Here is a 19,377-nt window from a genome sequence, read left to right on the forward strand (position 1 = left end):
CATAAATTCATTTTTCACATGCATTGGTCTAAAATTTCCATTTTGGATCAGTTATTGAATCTGTGTTGGAGAGATCAAGATTCATAAATAAATTATATAATCTTAATTAAAAATACACTGCAATCTAAACTTCCAGTTATCTACTATCTTGAGATAAACATATTTATGCAAACTTTCCTCTATTCTTTCTTGGATGATTATTTAGGCTCTTTGAAATATCTTCTTCAGAGTAAAATGCTGAATTTTTTAATTGAAATTTTATAAAATTGCATGAAAGGCACAGTTTTAAATCCTAAAAACCAAGACACGAGATAGAAAATTTAAGATTAATTTTTTATTTAAGTATACATCTGATATAAAAGTTTTATCTCATAAAATATTCCCCGTATTAAATAAATTTAAAGACAAATAATTACTTATAATGTTTTCAATCTAATTGTCCATTATAATGAATCCTTCTGGTCCCAGACTTGGCTTCTATTTCCTCTGCAAAGGCTGGATGGAGAGCATAACTGCCCCCACCGGGAGGGGCAAGGATCCAGGGTGTCAGGGAGAACAGCCTCGGTGATCACTGAGGATGCTGAGGCATTCAGCACCAAGTATTTCAAATATAAATAAGAAAATAAGCCATATGAGTGACCTTTGCGAGGTTTTTCCACATAAAGTGTATTTCATATCACTAAAGATTTAACTATTCACAAGTTACACCTAAGTTACTTAATCAATTCGGAGTCCTTCGGGGTAACATCAATATCCAGCTTCCAATTTCCATTCTTTAAAATGTTCCTCCATCATGTGCCTAGATTGCCAGGTGCCAACATTCACGGTAGGTATGATTTTCTGGGGTTTGAGCCACTGAACAAAACGTTTCATTTCTAGGTAGCTGCTGTGTTCACTATAAGGAATTCCTAGAACACAAAAGAAAAGATTGCCTACTAAAAGTCAAATTAATTAAAATAAATAAATAAATAAAAACCCAAGCCCAAAATAGTAAAAGGAAAGCGATCCAGAGTATTTTTGTCAAAAACTCCTTGGTGCTTTATTTCTGATAAAATGTACCTTTTAGGAAAAATAAAGATGAAAACATTAAAATGATACAAAACCTTTGAACATTAAAAAATTCCATAACTTTCCTATGTAGGTAATAATATGCATTTCCATATATTCTTATTTATAATTATGATTTCTTTTTAAATAATTCTTCTCCTTAAGCACTCTGCTCAGCTATGAATTTCAAGAGAAATCTTAGAAGAATGAGTAAAATTTGAAGAACAAGCAGGAAGACATTTGGCTTCCAGAGTAAGAAAGCAGATTCCAGTCCCCAAGCTATGCACACACAAAAAATAAGCAAAAAGAAAACAAATTAAATTTTAAAAATTCCCTTCATCTTCCTCCCTGAAGATCAAGTCCCATAGAAACAGGGAAGAAGGGTCCTAGTCTGCGTAGTAAGGTCCTTAAAGCTGAAAACCAGTCACTGATTTGTGACATATCAATAATGTTTCCATTGGCTATTACTGTAATTAGTACATTTCTGAGGACAATAGTAGACCTCCTCCAAGAGATGAAAAAAATTCAAGTCCACTCTGGGACTCTCTGCCACCACATGTACCCAATGTCTTCCCGTTCTCAGCGTCACAGCACCATCTAAACTTTCAGCACACATGCGCACCCCCTCCCCATTTCAAGTAGTTCCAAACTTTCCCTACAGATCAGTGGATAGATCATCACCTATGGGCCAAATGGTCCTGGGTTCATGGCAAACAACATGATCCCATTCAGTCAATGTCTACCTACGCTGGTCATACTCCTTTATATCAGCTGATAACGTATTAAGAGATACAGATTAGAGTTCAAGGAGCAATTTGAAACTCTTGAATAGTTCAAGATTGTCATGCCTGTTTTTCTTGCATCTTTAATTTTAAAACATGTAATTGCATATATTAAAAGTGAGAACATTTAATCAGTATACCATATATTGAAATGTTTCCTTTGGTCTGGGGCACGACATCTGTTATTCTCGTTAACTTATTAGAATGTGTCCATCCTGTAGGTCGGAAAGCCAAAATCTGTTCATATCGCCCATCAAACTTCTTCAGATGACTCTGTAAACCCTGTTAAATAAAAGTAAAATATGAATCTAATAGTCAAGGATCATGGGTTATGTGCACTGAAACCATGATTGGGCTACAGTCTCAGGAAGTTTTCACTTGGTAAATTTTAGCTTGCAACAACCCAGTGCAGCGATTTTCCACTGGTGTGCCACAAAACATGCTATACCTGAACTCTTTAGTCAGGGTCATGACCTCTTTTTCCTGAGACTGTCAAATGAAAAATGACAACCGCCAACACCAACACCCTAGCCATCTGGTGTGAATGAATCAAAATTATACCTGTGTTTTGTTGTCAGATCGACAAAAAAATGTATTTTTTTGGTATGCTGCAGAACTTTGGTAGTTTATGTGTGTCATGAGTTGAAAAGGTTGAAAATCGCTGACCTAGTGCCTTGCTTCCAAAAAATAAAAAACTGAAAAAATATATTTTCACCTTTACTTATATAAAGTTAAGCATGCTAAAGTACAGTCTGAAAAAAGTTAAGATGGGACAATTTTAAATATATGTTTAAATATAATTACTTACGTTTACACATTAAACATGTAGTTTTTAATATAATTACTTCTGCAACATAAACATAAGTAATTATATTAAAAAAGACAATTCAGTTAGCTACCCCAAAAATCACCTCTCTAAATCCTACTTTAGCCGAAGCCAGTTTGGCTCAGTGGTAGAGCGTTGGTCTAAGGACTGAAAGGTCCCAAGTTCGATTCTGGTCAAGGGCATGTACCTTGGTTGCGGGCACATCCCTGGTAGGGGGTGTGCAGGAGGCGGCTGGTCGATGTTTCTCTCTCATCGACATTTCTGGCTCTCTATCTCTCTCCCTTCCTCTCTGTAAAAAATCAATAAAATATATTTAAAAAAAATAAATAAACCCTACTTTAGCTCAGTGGTTTTTAGCATATTCAAAAAGTTGTATGACCTTGTCCGCTATCTAAATTTAGAACATCTGCATCATTCCAAAAAGAAACATCCATTCCTCATTCCCTCTCCCTCAAGCCCTGACAACTACTAATCTACCTGCTATCTCTATAGATTTACCTATGCTGGACATTTCGTATAAATGGAGTCACCCAAAATATAGCCTTTTGGCCCTAGCTGGTTTGGCTCAGTGGATAGGTCATCACCTATGGACCAAATGGTCCTGGGTTCGATTCTGGTCAAGGGAGCATACCTTGGTTGCAGGTTCCTCCCCTGCCCAGACCCTGGTTGGGTCTTGTGCAGGAGACAACCAATCGATATGTTTCTCTCACATCAATGTTTCTCTCTGTCTTTCCCTCTCTCTTCCACAGTCCCTAAAAATCAATAGAAAAACATCCTCAGGTGAGGATTTAAAAAAAAAAAAAGTAGCCTTTTATGTCTGCTTCTTTCATGTAGCATAATATTCGCAAGGCTAAGTCATACTGTAGCATATTTAGTACTTCATTACTTTTTTAAAAAATATATTGTTATTGATATCAGAGAGGAAGGAAGAAGGAGAGAGAGAAAAATCAATGATGAGAAAGAATGATTGATTGGATGCCTTTTGCATGCCTCCTACTGGGGATCGAGCTCTCAATCCAAGCATGTGTTCTTATCCAGAATCGAACCCAAGACTCTTAGGTCTGCAGGCTGATGCTCTATCCCCTGAGCCTATAGCTAGGACTATAGCCCAATAATAGTCCTATTTTGTGGCTATATCACATTTTGTTTATTGATTCATTTTTGTTGGACATTTGAGTTGTTTTATATTTTTCGGCTATTATGAATAATGCCGTTATGAATACTCATATACTTAGAAGTTGTTTTGTGTAGACATGTTTTCAATTTTCTAAGACTGGAATTGCTTGGTGATATGTTTAACTTTTTAGGAAATTGTATTTCTTACATTTAATTTTTTAAGAAATTATCAAACTCTTTCCCATAGCAGCTGCACCATTTAAAATCTCACCAGTAATGAATGAGATTTCTAATTTCTCTAAATCCTCATCAACAATTGGCACCGCCTGTCTTTTTTGTTAGAGCTCACCTAGTGAATGTGAAGTGGTGTCTACTGTGGTTTTGATTTGCAGCTCCCTAATGGCTAACAATGCTGAGGCTCTTTTCATGTGCTCATTGGCCATATGTGTATCTTCTCATTCATTTGTATACTTTCTCATTCATTCCTTCGCCCTTAGCCATCTGGCTTCCTCCAATATCACTTCATTACCACAGTTCTTATACAGGTCACCAAAAGTGTTCTAATTGCCATTCTTCCTTATAAGACTTCTCTGCAGCATATGGCACTTTTAAACACTCTAGTCCCCCCCCCCCCCCCCCCCCATAATACTCCAACTCCTCCTCCGCCAAACCCACCGTCCTCCTAAATGGATAATTTGTTCAAATGGAGTAGAAAATAAAGCTATAAAATGATTTTAAAATGCTATGCCCTCTCCAAGATATCTGTTCATTTTATAATTAATCACCATCTCATTAGCCTCCACACAAATTGGATGCCTCCAAAATTTAAAATGTTTCCAATGGACAAAACTCTGACATCATTACCCCTAACATTTCTTATTAATTATATACTCATGAAAACAGGCCATAGATTTTACTTTAATCTTATGAGCAGAGTAATAGTGATACCAGTTAGAATTTCCTTATCCCAAGCGATAGACCTAAAGTGTTCATTTTCTTTACAAAATACAAGTGTTACTATTTATAAGACAGATACAGTAAATCCCAAGTTAGTTCAAAAAGCTCCATAAGAGATATTTCATGAACATTATAGAGAAAAAGGAAAATACATCTTTTTGTGTATATTATGTTCTGAATCATTTTTAATTCACAGCTTTGATGTATTCCATTGCTAGGTGTCAACATGTTACCAAATGGAAAAAAAATCTTAGTATATGAATAAATCTGACAAGCCCTCCCAAGTCACAGTGAGGTCATATCTTATGCATCTTAACTTATAGCTCAGACTTCCTCTGATGGTGCACTTTCACTATTTTATTTAATCCTCACACGTAAACTTTCAACATATATCAATGTTGTTATAAGAGCTTGATATTAACACAGAATAGGCCTGGAAATAAAAATAAGACCTCCTTAGAATTCTCCATTCACTTCACCACTCACTGGAGAAGAACTAGAAAATGATCTTACGAACAGGTCTGAATAACCAGAGAGCTGCATCCTTTTCTGCATATATTTCTTCCCTTATGCCAGTTCTCTAGTCCCTACACTCCTGAGGGGTATGTGAATTACAGAATAGAGTTACACACACACAAAATGAAAAACATCTTAAGTTCCCCTTAAAAGATTTTCTGGGCAAATTTACTATATATAGGTGATGATTTCACTGTAACTGAATCCCACTATATTATAATAAATGTAGGTAAATGGAATTCTACTTTATAGTTAGCAGATTATCTTTTCTAAGTCATCCTAAAAAACTTATTTCTTGGATACTTACCTTAAAATTAATTTGCATCATTGGGAGAAGGTGAACGTGTGCATTACACATTTCTGTAGTGATGAGGGAATTAATTTCTGGTATATTGAGGCATTTTAAGGTTTTGTATTTCTCTTGGGACATGCCCACTTTTGAATCTATAACATCAGCAATGGCTATAGGCAAAGAAAAATATAAAGATAGTAAAATCACAGCTTATGAAAAAATATTACAACTTAACCAAATTTTAAAATAAGGATTTATCAAATAAAAAGAAATTCAAACTATCCACGCTTTTGCCATAATAACTCAAAAGGCTGAATAATTTGTTGGTTAACTGTGTGGAATAAATTGTGAGAAAAACCAAAGAATTTATTTTAAAAAATCTAGTATTTAAAAACTGCAAAATATGGACAAAAAGGGGTAGAAGGAGGGAAGAAACCAAGTTTGGAAGAATTAAAACCCTGGCTTCATCACTTCATATCTTATGTGATGATTGGTAAGAAGAAAAGGAAAAATTCAGTACTATTTAGATGAACTACAATGACATATCCAGAAATTGTCTAGGAACAAAAATTTAAAACTATTGCCTAAGGTAATTAATTGATGGTTAGCATCAAAGGCATGCAGTGACAAAACTCTATACTAGACATCTTTAAAGTGTATTGAAATACCAATGGAGCATGGGCCTGTGCTCTGTAAACACTTTGTAGCTATAAAGGCTACCATAACCACACATCAAATGTTTCCATTAAATTAAGCCTTTCAAAGTTTAAATGAATCAGACTCTGTCAAATTTTCCTTCAACTTCAAAGGTAATATTGAACCATTTCATGAAATAAATTTCAACCACTAGAAGAGACCGACAAGGCTTTATGCAAAAAGAAGCGGGTCTTTATAATATATTAATGTAAATTAGATACAGGTAACACCCACCTAGGAAGACTTTCTCTTTTCCAATAGAATAAGTGCCACAGACAACAAGAGTCCGTGGGTTTAGAGTTACAGCCTCAAAGGCAGTGTTGATGGCAAACTGGATAACCTCCTGCTGAGACGGAAAGCAGTATTCTGGGCTGCAATAACTGTAATATGGAAATACGGTATTATTAAAAGAGCAACAAGAAAGCCATGGCATCAAATTGGATGCATTTTTTTTAAAGAAAAGAAGCTGCAGCAAAATTACATACAACAGCAGTATCATCTATTAACACCACTGCAGGTTATCTCACTGCCTGTGGGTACAATATTTGTTACCGGCTATTGATAATTTATGACGGGATTATGCATTTTCAGTATACTTTTTTCATTATGTTTCTTTTATCACCTTCAAATTAAAAAATTGCCTTTTTTCTTCAAAGAGTGTTTCTAGCCAGCCAGCTTTGTTAGCTCTAAAATTAAAACTCAATATCTTTTTTTAACCCCATCACTAGCAAAGAAAAGCTACTGATAGGGATTATCTTTGAATTAAAGAATTCTGCTACAGTAAAAAACAATTATTATTAAAATAATGAAATTAAACACGAACTTAATGAAGTAGTTTTAAATCAAACAGTTAATATTCACATGGTTGTCTTCTCTTCTTAAGTATGCAGAAATGTATACAGCATTACAGGAATGCAACAAACCTGGTTGGGTCTACCTCAAAATAATAATGTCTAATGAAAGACTAACCGTAAGATTATATATATATTTGAGATAAAAGCTAAGTGCTTTTTCCTTTAAAAAGTCATAAAGTACCAACACCAAAGGAACATACTTTTCCCAATTTTCAAAACTGTTTTTCCTGGTCAGCCATCAGAATAGAGAAAAACCTTAGTCCTTTCACCTATAAAGTCCTATAAATAAATTCAGAATTGTATGTATAACAGTACTAAGTTACAGGAAAAGGTTCTTTTTAACTTATTATTCTCTTAATTTATCTAGTGTTTAAAGTATGTGTAAAGGGATGAAACAAAAGCTAGTGTTCAAAAACAGGATGCAGAGAGACCATCTTTTACTAAAATATGCCATCCAAACTCATTTCTCCATGAAACAGTTTGAAATAAATAAATTTCTAACAAATTCATGAGGTGTTTTAATATGTAATAAAAATATAATGGCTTATATATATACCATTATGTTCACAGCACCTAGTAATTAAAAGTTGTCACTTACGAATTATCTTTTTGAGGTAGAAAACAACAACACACGAACAAATTCTGAATACTCAGAAACAGAATCATACTTTGGCCTCAATTTTCTCTTCACAATTATACTTTGTAGTTACAGATGCTTTGCAAGGAACACCTAAAATGGTGTTTTCCTAACGTTTGCCCCTAATTATTCTTCCTTGTTTCAGTAGCAGGATTCTCACATACACCATGTTTTTAAAAGGAAGTGATAAAAAAATAATTGAGCTGTAGTCAATTATGACATGCAATCCCAAATTTGTCCTTAAACAGCATCCCTCTGCTAAACAGTCCTAAGATGATCATTGACAAAAACACCAGTTTTGATTACCTAAGCAAATGCTCAAATTATACACAATCTACATGGCAAACGCTGTCTGTGGGAAAAGAGAGCACACAAGCAAAGCTTCGCTTACGTGGTGTCTAAGTAGAGCGTGTGGACCTTCAGGCCCACAAGAAGGGAGCGCTCCATGGTGGGATCCGCTCGGAAGTCTCCGGTGTGTAACACCACGTGACCGTTCGGGAGGTAAAAAAGGATCATGACAGCACCTGGGCAGCTGAACACAAATGTTTCAAAGAAACCATCTTAACACAGGCAGCAAACTCTTACATTAGATCCATTTTATTTATGTAAGTTACCCCTCAATAAGTCTGATTTTAAAAAGTAGAACTTGAGTTATAATTAGTGATTAAAGAATCAGCAGCAGAGTAAGCAGACAAAAACTTAAAGACAACAAGACAACCTTTGGCCCTGATTTTAGGAGGTCTAGATTGAGTCTTAATTTTAATTCTCTAAGCATCTGTGATCACTAAGGTACGTGAGGCTAACACTCTATGCACAGTAGAAAGAAGACAAGTCAATAGCTGCATTTTTCCAATGTAAATAGTGATTTTAAAAAGAGAGGGAAACCATTTCCCCCCAAAAATCTTCATTCTTTAGTATCAAAAGCCTGAAAAATTACTTAAGGGGGGAAGGTGTGGGGAAACTTTCTAGTAGCTGAATGGTTGTTATATGTGATATTTTTATGTGGTATTTTTAAAAAAATGGCCAAAGGTTATTTTTTTTAAAAAAATATGTTTTTATTTATTTCAGAGAGAGGAAGGGAGAGAGAGAAACATCAATGATGAGAAAGAATCATCAATCGACTGCCTCCTGCATGCACCCTACTGCAGATCCAGCCCAAAACCCGGGTATGTGCCCTAACTGGTTCAAACCCTAACTTCCTGGTTCATGGGTTGATACTCAACCACTGAGCCACACTGGTCAGGCCAAAAGATTCTCTCTTAAACAGCAGCAACATGTGAACATATTTGAAAATAATAATGTTTCATATGTCAAGCATTGGTAATTTAAACTGGATAAAAATGGGTTAGATAACATTTAGAGGGTCTCTACATTTGCTCTCTGATTTTTTATTTTATTTTATTTTATTTATTTATTTTTTTTTAAATATATTTTATTGATTTTTTACAGAGAGGAAGAGAGAGGGATAGAGAGTTAGAAACATCGATGAGAGAGAATCATCGATCAGCTGCCTCTTGCATACCCCCTACTGGGGATGTGCCTGCAACCAAGGTACATGCCCTTGACTGGAATCGAACCCGGGACCCTTGAGTCCGCAGGCCGACGCTCTATCCACTGAGCCAAACTGGTTTCGGCTGCTCTCTGATTTTTTAATTGGGTACATCATTTGTTTCAAAAGGAGAAACATGTTTAACTTAAGTTTTAAGAAATATCAAGCCTTTCGGTTCCAATGAAAAACTTGCCAATGCATCTTCCTTTTGAATTTTTTTTTTTTTAAATAGGCTATTATTAGGGTAACTTGAATACTTACTGATTGGCATCCATCAAAACAACTTTGACGCCATTCACTATACACTCGGTGTCCATTGGTAACGGATGGATATACTGTTCTTCCACATGAAGTTTGTTCTTCAACAAATTGCCAGTTATCTGCAAAACAGAATGTGCCTTCCGTGCTCCAGTAAAACACTAAATTTCATATCTAGTGTAGAACCCAAGCATCTCAATAATCCCCTGTTCTCCCACTTACATCCAAAGTAAACCCTCCAGAATGCCAGGAAGATGGCTGTGTCACAGCTCTGCTTAAGTACGGTCACCTAAGAACTTCCTAAGATGAATGTGTCACAGTCTGCTTACATAGAGCCACTGGCTCTGTCTCACCTGTGAAGAGCCCATCCCTGGCATGACATACAAAGCCCTTCATGATCTGGCCCCTGCCCCTTCCCGTGGTTTTATCTCCTATTATTCCCTGCCTTGTGTTGAGCCATCCTAAAATACCTGAAATGCCTGGAATGGGCCTATTTCTCAGGCGTCTGCCTTTTTATGACAAACTCCACTCTCTACCTGGAATCCTCTCTTCTGACTGGTTCTGGAATCGAACAGAGCCTGCCTTCAAATCCTGGCTCTGCTATTACTAGTTCTGTGAATGGGGGCATGACGCTCTACCTCTGCAAGCCTCCGTTATTTCGCTGATAAAAGGAGGGTAACTCAAGAATGTTGTGAGGATTAAATCAAATTCTACCCAAACCCCAAGGTCGTAGGCGATGAAATGTTCGCCTTTCAATAATTCATTCAAGATGGCTCTTTCATCACAGAACATCTTCTAAGAGTAGCCTGGGACAGAGTGAATAAAGCACTTCTTTCTCCCTATTCTGGGCTCTCCGTTCACTTTCCTATTACAATACTGATCCCATCCCGGTATTATTTGTGAAAGCATCCCTAAAGGCTGTAAGTACGCTGAAGTTAGGTCCTTGGCCTTAAATTATCTTAATTTTCAATAAATGTTTACTAAATGAAACCTAGATTATTATTTTTTTTAGTACATTGTGAAGTAGCTTATCTATTGTGTCCAAATAAAGAAACATAACTATTAATTGCGCATTAAATTTTAGAATCTCAATGTGGAGTCTGCTTTCTCACATGTTGTCTAGTAGAACAATAGCTCTTACAATTTTAATCACTCCCTTTTAACCAAATTGTTTAGAAATTCACTGCATTCTACAAATTCATAATGTAGAACATTGACACTTACCTCACTACAATAAATGGGGAATGTGAAGTTTTTGGACAATCCAGCGTAATGATCAGAATGAAAGTGGGTGAGAAAATAGGCTGTGCAACCTTCCACCACTCCGTACTGAAACGCGTCAACGGTGAAGCCAGTTCCTGCAAAGAAAACCCAGCACAGCTGCCTGAGCGACACCAACAGAGGTACCTGGTTTGGTTACAAATACCAAACACTTGAACAACTTCACATCTCACTGCTAACCCAACTTTGGAACTGAATTAAAACTGCCAAATTAATTCAGCAAAAGGTGATACTAGAGATGAAAATGAGTCTTGTAAGTTTCCACTAAATATTCCAGTATAGGCTTTTTTTTTTTTTTTAAAGAGTAATTATACCAAAAAATAAAAATAAAAAAAATACTAAGCTACAAATCAATTACTTCTTTGTTTTATTTTGAGTATTAATTCTTTGGATATTTTCCCAATTTTTACTGGGACACCTAAATTCCTTTATTTCTACAAAACAGCCAAAGGAGAATGCTAAGTTTCTTCTTTAAAAAAAAAAAAAAATGAAGAATGCTCAATGGGGGCGATAGTGATATGTTTGTAAGGGGACAAAAATGACTGAAGGACCACATAATCCTAGTTATTATAATGGCTTTTGGCCCTCCAAAGGGCTACTACAGTACAGTAACAGATAAACAATATATCAGTAGAATTTGAATTTCATTGTAAGGGGGTGAGAGAGAGAGGGAGGGAAACAAGAAAAAAATGTCTCCCTAGAGGAACAATAAAAAAAAAAAAAGTTGAGCTGTTCTAAATGTTCATGAAAGAAATACTCAAGTGGGTTCATGAAATACCCAATTATATGCAAATGAACAAGCAAATGATTCTACTGAGACATATTAATACATTGCATAATAGACATTTAAAATACAGAAGATCAATAAAAATAAGCCTTAAAAACAAAACTAATGCAATGGGTACAAAAATGCTGTTTTTCACATAAATATTTTGAACAAATTATAGCTCTAAATCATCAGTAAAGCACTTCAAAAAAATCTTTCTGAAACTAAGTGTATTTTGGCAGTTTTCTTTTGTATTCTTTGCGCAAGAGGAGTTATTAGTTCCTTCAATAACAAAATTCATTTTAACACACATTTTTCTACTAACTCTTCTATGAAGACATGAGAAATGACACTTATGAAAAAGCTGAGAAACTAAGTTATGATAGGGTTTAAAAATGTTTGGCATTTACAATTACCTATATCACCTGTGTCATTTTCCTTCTTTGAAGTTATTTAGTACTTTTCATTTCTCTTAAATGCTTAGAGACAGTGTTTTATTATAGTCATTTTATAGGGAGTTTTTCCTCCTCCTGTATTAAGCTGAGCTTTACCAGTCTTTGTCAAATCTATTAATACCAGCCTATCTAAGTACAGTATCTTGTGTACAGATTATGTTGAATAAAACTTTACTGAATGGAACAAGAAAGATTAAATGCACACACACAAATCTATGTTACAAGTCAGTGAAGTGGTTTAAAAAAATAAAAGAAACACATACAAAAAACCTGTTTCATGCACACACACATACTGGAAAATGAACATGAAATTCAAAAAGGTGCCTCTTTGTAGCTACAAGAAGCACTGATATTTCAACTTACCAGGGATTTTCTTATAGAATGGACACGTCCTTTTTCTCGGTTCTCCTGCAGGAGAGGAGCGTGGGCTTTTCGAGTTGCCTCTCTGCAGCCTGCCACAAGGCGACGTTATGAAAACTTTGTCTTTACTGAAATTGCCTCCAGCTTTGCTCTTATTAATCAGGTAATCTGACCTGGTCGGAGGCGTTCCTTCCTGTAATGAGTCTGACTTTTTAAGTCTCTTTCTTTGATGCCGTGCCCTCTTACTAGAAGGTTCCACAGATGGCCAATTCTCACTTAAATTCTTTGCATCGAATTCTGGGTCACTTAACGAATTGTCTGCTTTCCTCTTGCACTGCCTGGGCCTCTTTTTATTAGGACTTACCACTGGATTTGAGTTCGTGCCTTCTAATGCACTGTCCCCCACCGGTGGCTCCTCTTTTCTTTTAGGCGGTAGACCAAAATACACCCCTATGTCCATTTGCTTCATTGCCTTGGCGGAAGTCTGTGTTGCACTACACTGAGAACCAGATGGCAACATGTTCAAAGACTTAGCCGAAGTAGCTGTCCTCGAAAATGTCTCTGTATTTAGCCCTGCAACTTGACTGTCTGGCTTACCACCTAACGCCTTTCTGCAGGAACATGCTGAGTCAGCATTATTCTTAGCCCTGAAGTTCTTACTTGGCGATTCTCTGATTTTCCTTTGGGTTGGATGGCAAGAAAGACACCCTCCTCGGGCCTGGCTTTCAGAAGGTTTCGGCATTTTACTCTTAAGTAACGGGAGAGACATGTGATTGTAAACAGCTGATTCTTCAATTACCTGTTTCTCTTTATTTGATGGGGAGGAGAGAATTTTGGGCTCATCAGGTTTTGCTGTAGTGGCTTGACAACTAGAAGAAGCGAGTCCCCCTGCCAAGGCAGGTGGAAAGAACAAGAAATCATCATCAGTATATGGTGGACCATGACATAAAGGAATCCCCTCATTTGGGAAAAGAGGTTGAGAGGAGTCCCTCAGAGTGCTGTATGTATACAATTCTTCATTGTATCTCTCTTGAGTTAAGAAGCTATTCATTTCGGAGCCACCCCCTTGCTGACTCCTCAGGAAGGGACAGTGGTCATTTTTAAACAAAGCAGAGCTGCTGTCATCTTCTTCGGGGCTGCCACCCTTGGGGCTTTCTGTAAAAAACAGCTCCTGTTGTGAATCATCCAGCCTTTCATCTATATCGTAAGTTTCCTCGTCACTTTGAAGAGGAGAGTAGGAGATTCCCCAGTCGCTCAGGTCATCTTCCGGCCACGGCAGATTGGTGCGTTCTGGGTTGTTGTGGCTGTCCAGTCTTCCGGCAAGAGGCAAACCAGCTCCTACCAGTTTGTCATCGTTAACAGATTGGGCTACTTGCGGAGCTTGCTGGGACGTTTGGATATCGGTTGAAGAGGCAATCTTTTTCTTGGTTTCAGATGGAGACTGAGATTTTTTTAGACACTGTGTCACGAACAAGGGATCGATTGGGACATTTTTGAAGTTCTCAGTTTGTTTTTGATCCGGAGACCATCTTTCCTCAAGGCTACAAAGAAAGCCTGAACTAGTCTCACTGAAACTACCCGCTACCCCATGGGTTGGACTGCTAAGAGGACTCCTGCTAGCCCTGCTCTGAGCCAGCAGGAGGTGAGTGTATCTCTTGTAATGAGAAGGAATTGTCGAGGTACACAGGAGACCATCAGGACACTCTGCAAGATGTAATAAAGAACAAGAAGTATTACAGAGTCATAGCACAGACTATATTTTGACAGTATCAACGTATAAATCAACACGTAAGTGTAGTCATCAGCCCTATATGGAGGCCTTAGGACAACGGCTCTTCTCAAATCAAAAGATCAGCATAAAATAACAGTACCCCAGTATGTTTTTGCAAAGTGCTAGTTATTACTTTTAAATCAAACAAAGATGAGCTCCTTTAAAATCCATATCATACTTACATTACATATTTCTTAAACAGGTGCTACAAAATGGCACCATCACTTGCACTATGGCTCAGGCAATAAAGAATACAGAAGACCGATATCTCTCTCAGAACGAGAGTTCTACTCCCAATTTTTCTTATGGAACAACACAGATGTATGGCAATTGTAGTAACAAATTAGCTTCCGTTATTTAGTAATAACAATCTTAATTAGATATAGCTGTTTTATACCTTGGGCAATTTAGATTCTGTTCTAAGATTAGAAATTCAATTTATACACTGGTTAATGATGATCTGGAAACCGTTCCCCACCATACATTATGATTGGGTAACATTCTGTAAACCATCTGGGCATATCCCCTTGTCTGTTTATTTCCTGGTTTATTAAATAGTGAGCCCCCACCCAAGGGTGTTACATTAAATTAGAAGACTTCTTTGCTTAAAACTGCCTCAAAAATTTTTTTTGTTATAAAGTTCAATTCAAAAATAATCCATCTAAAATGATTCAAAAGAGTTTAGTCAGAGGGGAAAAAAAAAGATAAATCTTTGAGGTGGTTTCATCTACAAGACATTTCACCCTGAGGTGTTCACTGTGGGACTTCAACTCTCATTTTGGGATTTCAAGCCATTGAAAAGCAAATTACTAGCATTTGGTGAGGTTTTCACTTGCTATACTTTTTTAAGAAAAACTAATGAGTCGAAACCGGTTTGGCTCAGTGGATAGAAGGTCGGCCTGCGGACTGAAAGGTCCCAGGTTCGATTCTGGTCAAGGGCATGTACCTTGATTGTGGGCACATTCCCAGAAGTGGGTGTGCAGGAGGCAGCTGGTGGATATTGCTCTCTATCCCTCTCCCTTCCTCTCTGTGAAAAACCAATAAAATATATTTTTGAAAAAAGAAAAACTAATGACAAATTTTAAGAGTTCTTTTGCATCTTCATGCAGAACTTTAAAATTACACAGGTTAATAATAAAATAGCTTTTGAATCACATTTAACATGAAAGCCGTACTGAGTATTATTTTTACTTTACTTAATTTTATTTCTTTGAGATTTAAATATCTGTATACTGCATACATAACTTTAAAATATACAAACCATCAAAACCCATTTTCCATGTGCTCCAAGTTGAATTTTTTACCTTTTAAGCATACGTTTATTAGAGATGTTAAAAGATAAAAACATTGATTACCAATGGGCACATTTTTAGCATGAGAACTTAATAACCTGAGACTCCTTCCCAGTTCTTCTTCCTGAACGTTATGATGTAGCCAACATAACCACAGTTATAAGACTGGGTTATATTCTTATGTCTCTAAAAGTCTGTTTCATAAAAGGTAACAAAATGGACAAGCCGTTTAACTTTTAAGAACCCTCATCTATAAAATGTCAATACCACCTACCTTGGGCAGTTGCGAGTCAAGTAAAGCAAATGAACGTATCTAGCATATGTGCTCAATTAGCGTTTATGAAAAATAAGCTGAGATGTTTAGGGACTTTTATAAAACAAAATCCATTTGGGCTGTTTTCAGGTTTGCAACATTCTATACAATCACACCATTGGCTGTTGTGTTTTTACCCTTCTCAGGAAGAGCACACATGCTTTATCTTGCTTGTCTCCTCTTAGTTTACTGCTTCCCTTGTTTGGACAGATATGTCTGGCCTATTGCAGGTCCATTTAAAAGACCACTATCTTTTATTGTAATCTTACCTGTTTCAGAGAGTGGCCGAGAATCCAAACACTCAAAGACATGCCATCGAGGTGTCTGGCCCAGTAACGCGGAAAAAGGCATCTGGCAGTTTGGGCAGTATCCGTCATACACCGGGCGGATCTTTGGAGACACCTGTTTGGTTTTGTGAGCCCTACAGTGCTTTCCTGGTGTGGTCTTGCCTTGGGATTGCTGGGTACCATCTCCGCAACTAGAATCCTGACTAGAAACTATATTAGTCTGACTAGAAACTACAGAAGTCTGACTACAAACTATGGAAGTCGGACTACCTGCTACTCCAATGCACACTTGGTCCTCTGCCTTCTCTTTAACTCCCACAGTTCTTTTATTTCTGTTACGCTTTGCCTTGCATTTTCCATCTGTTGCTTTTTCTACAGATTTTGGAATATTCTCAGGGCAATTATTTGCATGTACTGTTTTTGGTCTCCTTTTGGATTTGTATTCCCAGATGTCTTCTTCCGAAAAAGTGTCTTCTAACATGGCAAAATAATTTTTACCATTAAAGAAGCACTAACATGAAGCACACGGAGAGTCTATTTCTTGTTACAAATTTTTTCAATGAAATTATTTTGCTTGGGAAAACAAAAGCAACCTAAAATACTAACTTGATGGGAATCTAAAGGTCTGGTAATGAATTTATTGGCAAATTACAAACCTTATACCTAAGACCACCTACTACAATAAAATTAAGAGAAACTACCACAGGGGTAGCACCTGAGAAGTTTTCCTTTATTATTATTATTATTATTATTATTATTGTTATTTTGATGTGGCTACTATTTCATTCAGACACTAGGCCTTTTTCAGGGCTTGATTCACAAAAATAAGAATCCGTTATACTTTGAAAATCAAGCATCAGTGGGATTCTTTCGAACGAGCTTTGTACAATAAAAGTGTTATAAAGCTGCTACCAGTTCTCCTTCCACCGGACGACTGTCCAAACCATTCCCAAATCCACCCTCAGTCCCTGGGCAATTGGCTCAGCAGGTAGGTGTTCCAAACACTCAATGGCTACCCCGGTTTGCCCATTAAGACGAGTCACCCCATAATCAATGCAGAGTGTGATTCTCAGCAAACATGTTTGCCCTCATCCATGACTCCTGGATGTTCAACAACTCGTTTCCTGGGTCAGTCCGTCCACCATCTTCCTCCCGCGGCGAGGAACAAACTCTGCACAATAAACACACATTCAAACACAAGTGAGGTCATGCCTGCACCGAGGCCACCCTCCTAACTGCAGACCCCAGCGGAGGACCGCCCTGGGGGCGGCCAGCCCTCTCTCCCCACCGGCCTCAAATCCACGGCTCACCTGCCCATGGCCTCCCACGGGCTCTCTCCTTGCCCTTCGCACGCGGGAGGCTGCAGGGCCGGGAGCGAATGAGCTTCCCGCACAGCCCGCCCCATGAGAGCAATCACGGCCTCCCCCCTCGGGGGACGGAAGTCGGGTCCCGGGGGATCCTCGCCGCGGCCCACCTGCCGCCCCTGGCACAGCTGCGCCCGCTCCCCCGCGCCCCCTCCCCCTGCCCTGCTGGCACTCCATTCGCGCCCGCACTTTCAGCACGGCGGGGCGACCAATGACTCTATTTGTGTACAAGCCAGAGCCATGAGCAAGTCACCCCCAACTTTTTAAAAGCCTGAGGATAATGTATGTATATATATATCCCTACTCCTTTACCTTTCCAGTCTTGGCGGGACTGCTTCCCGCGGTCAGGGCAATGTCGAATCGGCTGGTTCCGGTCTCAGAGCCGGACTTCAAAAAGAATGAATTAAAAAATATGGAAAAAAAAAAATACATGTGCCCTCGCATAGCCCTGCGGATTCACTGAATTTTATTTTCTGTCCTCAAATCGAAAGGTGGGGAGGGGAATGGTTCTCTTCCAGCTTCTAGAACGCTCCCCGAGGTCTCTCCCTGTCGAATCTGGCGTTCCGAACGCCCAGCCTCGGCGGCTGCGCAGGGCCGGAGCGCTCGAAGGGGCGGGGCGGCCGAGGCGGTAGTTTAATTGCGCGCCGGGAATTGGCAGCCTTTTGGGGGGGACTTGAGCGTCTGCACGCATGTTTACAGCGGGGAAAAGTGCCCTTAAATGTGGGCTGGGGCTCGGGGGGCGCGAGGTGAATGTGCCGTGTTGAAACCGCAGGCCGGGAAGCGCCGCCTCGCCGTCCCCGGAGGAGCGCGGCCCTCGCGGGGCCCGCGGCGCGGCGGCCGCCCCAGGACCGTCCGGAGGGAACATGGCGGCGCCCGGCGCCCGGGGCCGCAGCCTGGCGGGCCTGCTCCCGGCTCAGACCTCGCTGGAGTACGCCCTGCTGGACGCCGTCACCCAGGAGGAGAAGGACAGCCTGGTCTACCAGTATCTGCAGAAGGTGGACGGCTGGGAGCAGGACCTGTCCGTGCCCGAGTTTCCGGAAGGTGAGGGGCTGTGGCTTCGGGGGTGGGGACCCCTCCGGAACCTCCCCGGGACCTCCCCTTCCTCGGGGCGCGCCCTCCGCGGAGGCGGTGGGTGAGGCGGGGTGGTGCCCGGCGGGTGGTGCGGGCGCCTGGCCCGCCGGGGCCGAGGTTCGCGGCCGCTGCCTCGCCCAGGTGCCCCGAGGCCGCGGCCCCCGCTGGGTGTCTGCAGGGCGGGGCCTGCCTGTCCGTCCTGTATCTGAGCCCCGTCCGGACCTTAGGTTTACCAACTGGACCTCAACTGGACCTGCCCTGAATGTTCAGTGGCCCCGGTGGACAGTGATCAAAATGCCCCATGCCCCCCTGCCCTTTCCGCCTGGTTGCCCAGCATCTTCATCGTCATTTTCTGCACCAACGTAGCTACCGTGTTTCCCCGAAAATAAGACATTCTCCGGAAATAAGACCTAGCGCATGGCAAGATAAGACATCCCCTGAAAATAAGACCTAGCGCAACTTTGGGAGAGAAAAAATTAATATAAGACACTGTCTTATTTTCGGGGAAAGAGGGTAGCATTTTATTCCCTTATGTGATACGCAGTTCCGAACCCTTCGGGGGTATCTTCTTCATTATCTTCTTTATGCCTTCCCCTCATCCTTGGAGGTGCTCTCACGAGTCCTGTTCTACGGTCGGGGAAACTGAGGCACGGGAAAGCCAAGCTAATTTGCCAGAGAGGGCCTCACAGCTGGCACTCTCTGCCAGGGACCGATGATCAAGACCCCGGATCGGCTGGGTTCTTAGCTCCGCCGCTTGCACGTCTCCCTTCCGAGCCAGGAAACTTATCATTGTAACAATCGGAATTAGGGGTGGCCCATCTCCAAGGCCCACTCCCGGCGGGCGGGCGGGCGCTGGGAGTGTTTGCAGCACGAGGGGGCTGGACCTG

At 39.7% G+C, this 19,377-nt stretch overlaps 2 protein-coding genes across 2 annotated transcripts in view; one reads left to right on the plus strand and one right to left on the minus strand.

The window, feature by feature from the left end:
- Positions 1–314: 314 nt before the first annotated feature.
- Positions 315–16,655, minus strand: DCLRE1A (DNA cross-link repair 1A). The gene is made up of 9 exons (XM_084903654.1): positions 16,038–16,655; positions 12,396–14,096; positions 10,755–10,888; positions 9,534–9,652; positions 8,115–8,255; positions 6,467–6,612; positions 5,552–5,706; positions 1,970–2,111; positions 315–908 (listed from the first exon to the last, which is right to left on the minus strand). Exons 1-9 carry the CDS (start codon positions 16,534–16,536, stop codon positions 748–750), a joined length of 3,198 nt encoding a protein of 1,065 aa, XP_084759780.1. The 5' UTR covers positions 16,537–16,655; the 3' UTR covers positions 315–747.
- A 1,361-nt stretch (positions 16,656–18,016) lies between these two features.
- The window catches only part of NHLRC2 (NHL repeat containing 2), a 40,718-nt gene continuing 39,357 nt past the window's right edge, over positions 18,017–19,377 (plus strand). Inside the window, exon 1 of the mRNA XM_084903655.1 lies at positions 18,017–18,460. Within this exon, the coding sequence (XP_084759781.1) occupies positions 18,283–18,460 (178 nt within the window). The 5' untranslated portion in view covers positions 18,017–18,282. The remainder of the gene's footprint in view (positions 18,461–19,377) is intronic.

The sequence above is a fragment of the Pipistrellus hanaki genome, assembly GCF_964339955.1.
Source record: "Pipistrellus hanaki genome assembly, chromosome: 14".
NCBI classification, from domain to species: domain Eukaryota; kingdom Metazoa; phylum Chordata; class Mammalia; order Chiroptera; family Vespertilionidae; genus Pipistrellus; species Pipistrellus hanaki.

Coding starts and splice junctions, on each gene's coding strand:
- DCLRE1A (XM_084903654.1), bottom strand. CDS start 16,536: ATGTTAGAAGACACTTTTTCGGAAGAAGACATCTGGGAATACAAATCC. Junction 9,653..10,754: donor TCCCCATTTATTGTAGTGAG/GTAAGTGTCAAT, acceptor TCTGTTTTGCAG/ATAACTGGCAATTTGTTGAA. Junction 5,707..6,466: donor AAAAGAGAAAGTCTTCCTAG/GTGGGTGTTACC, acceptor CTTTGCCTATAG/CCATTGCTGATGTTATAGAT.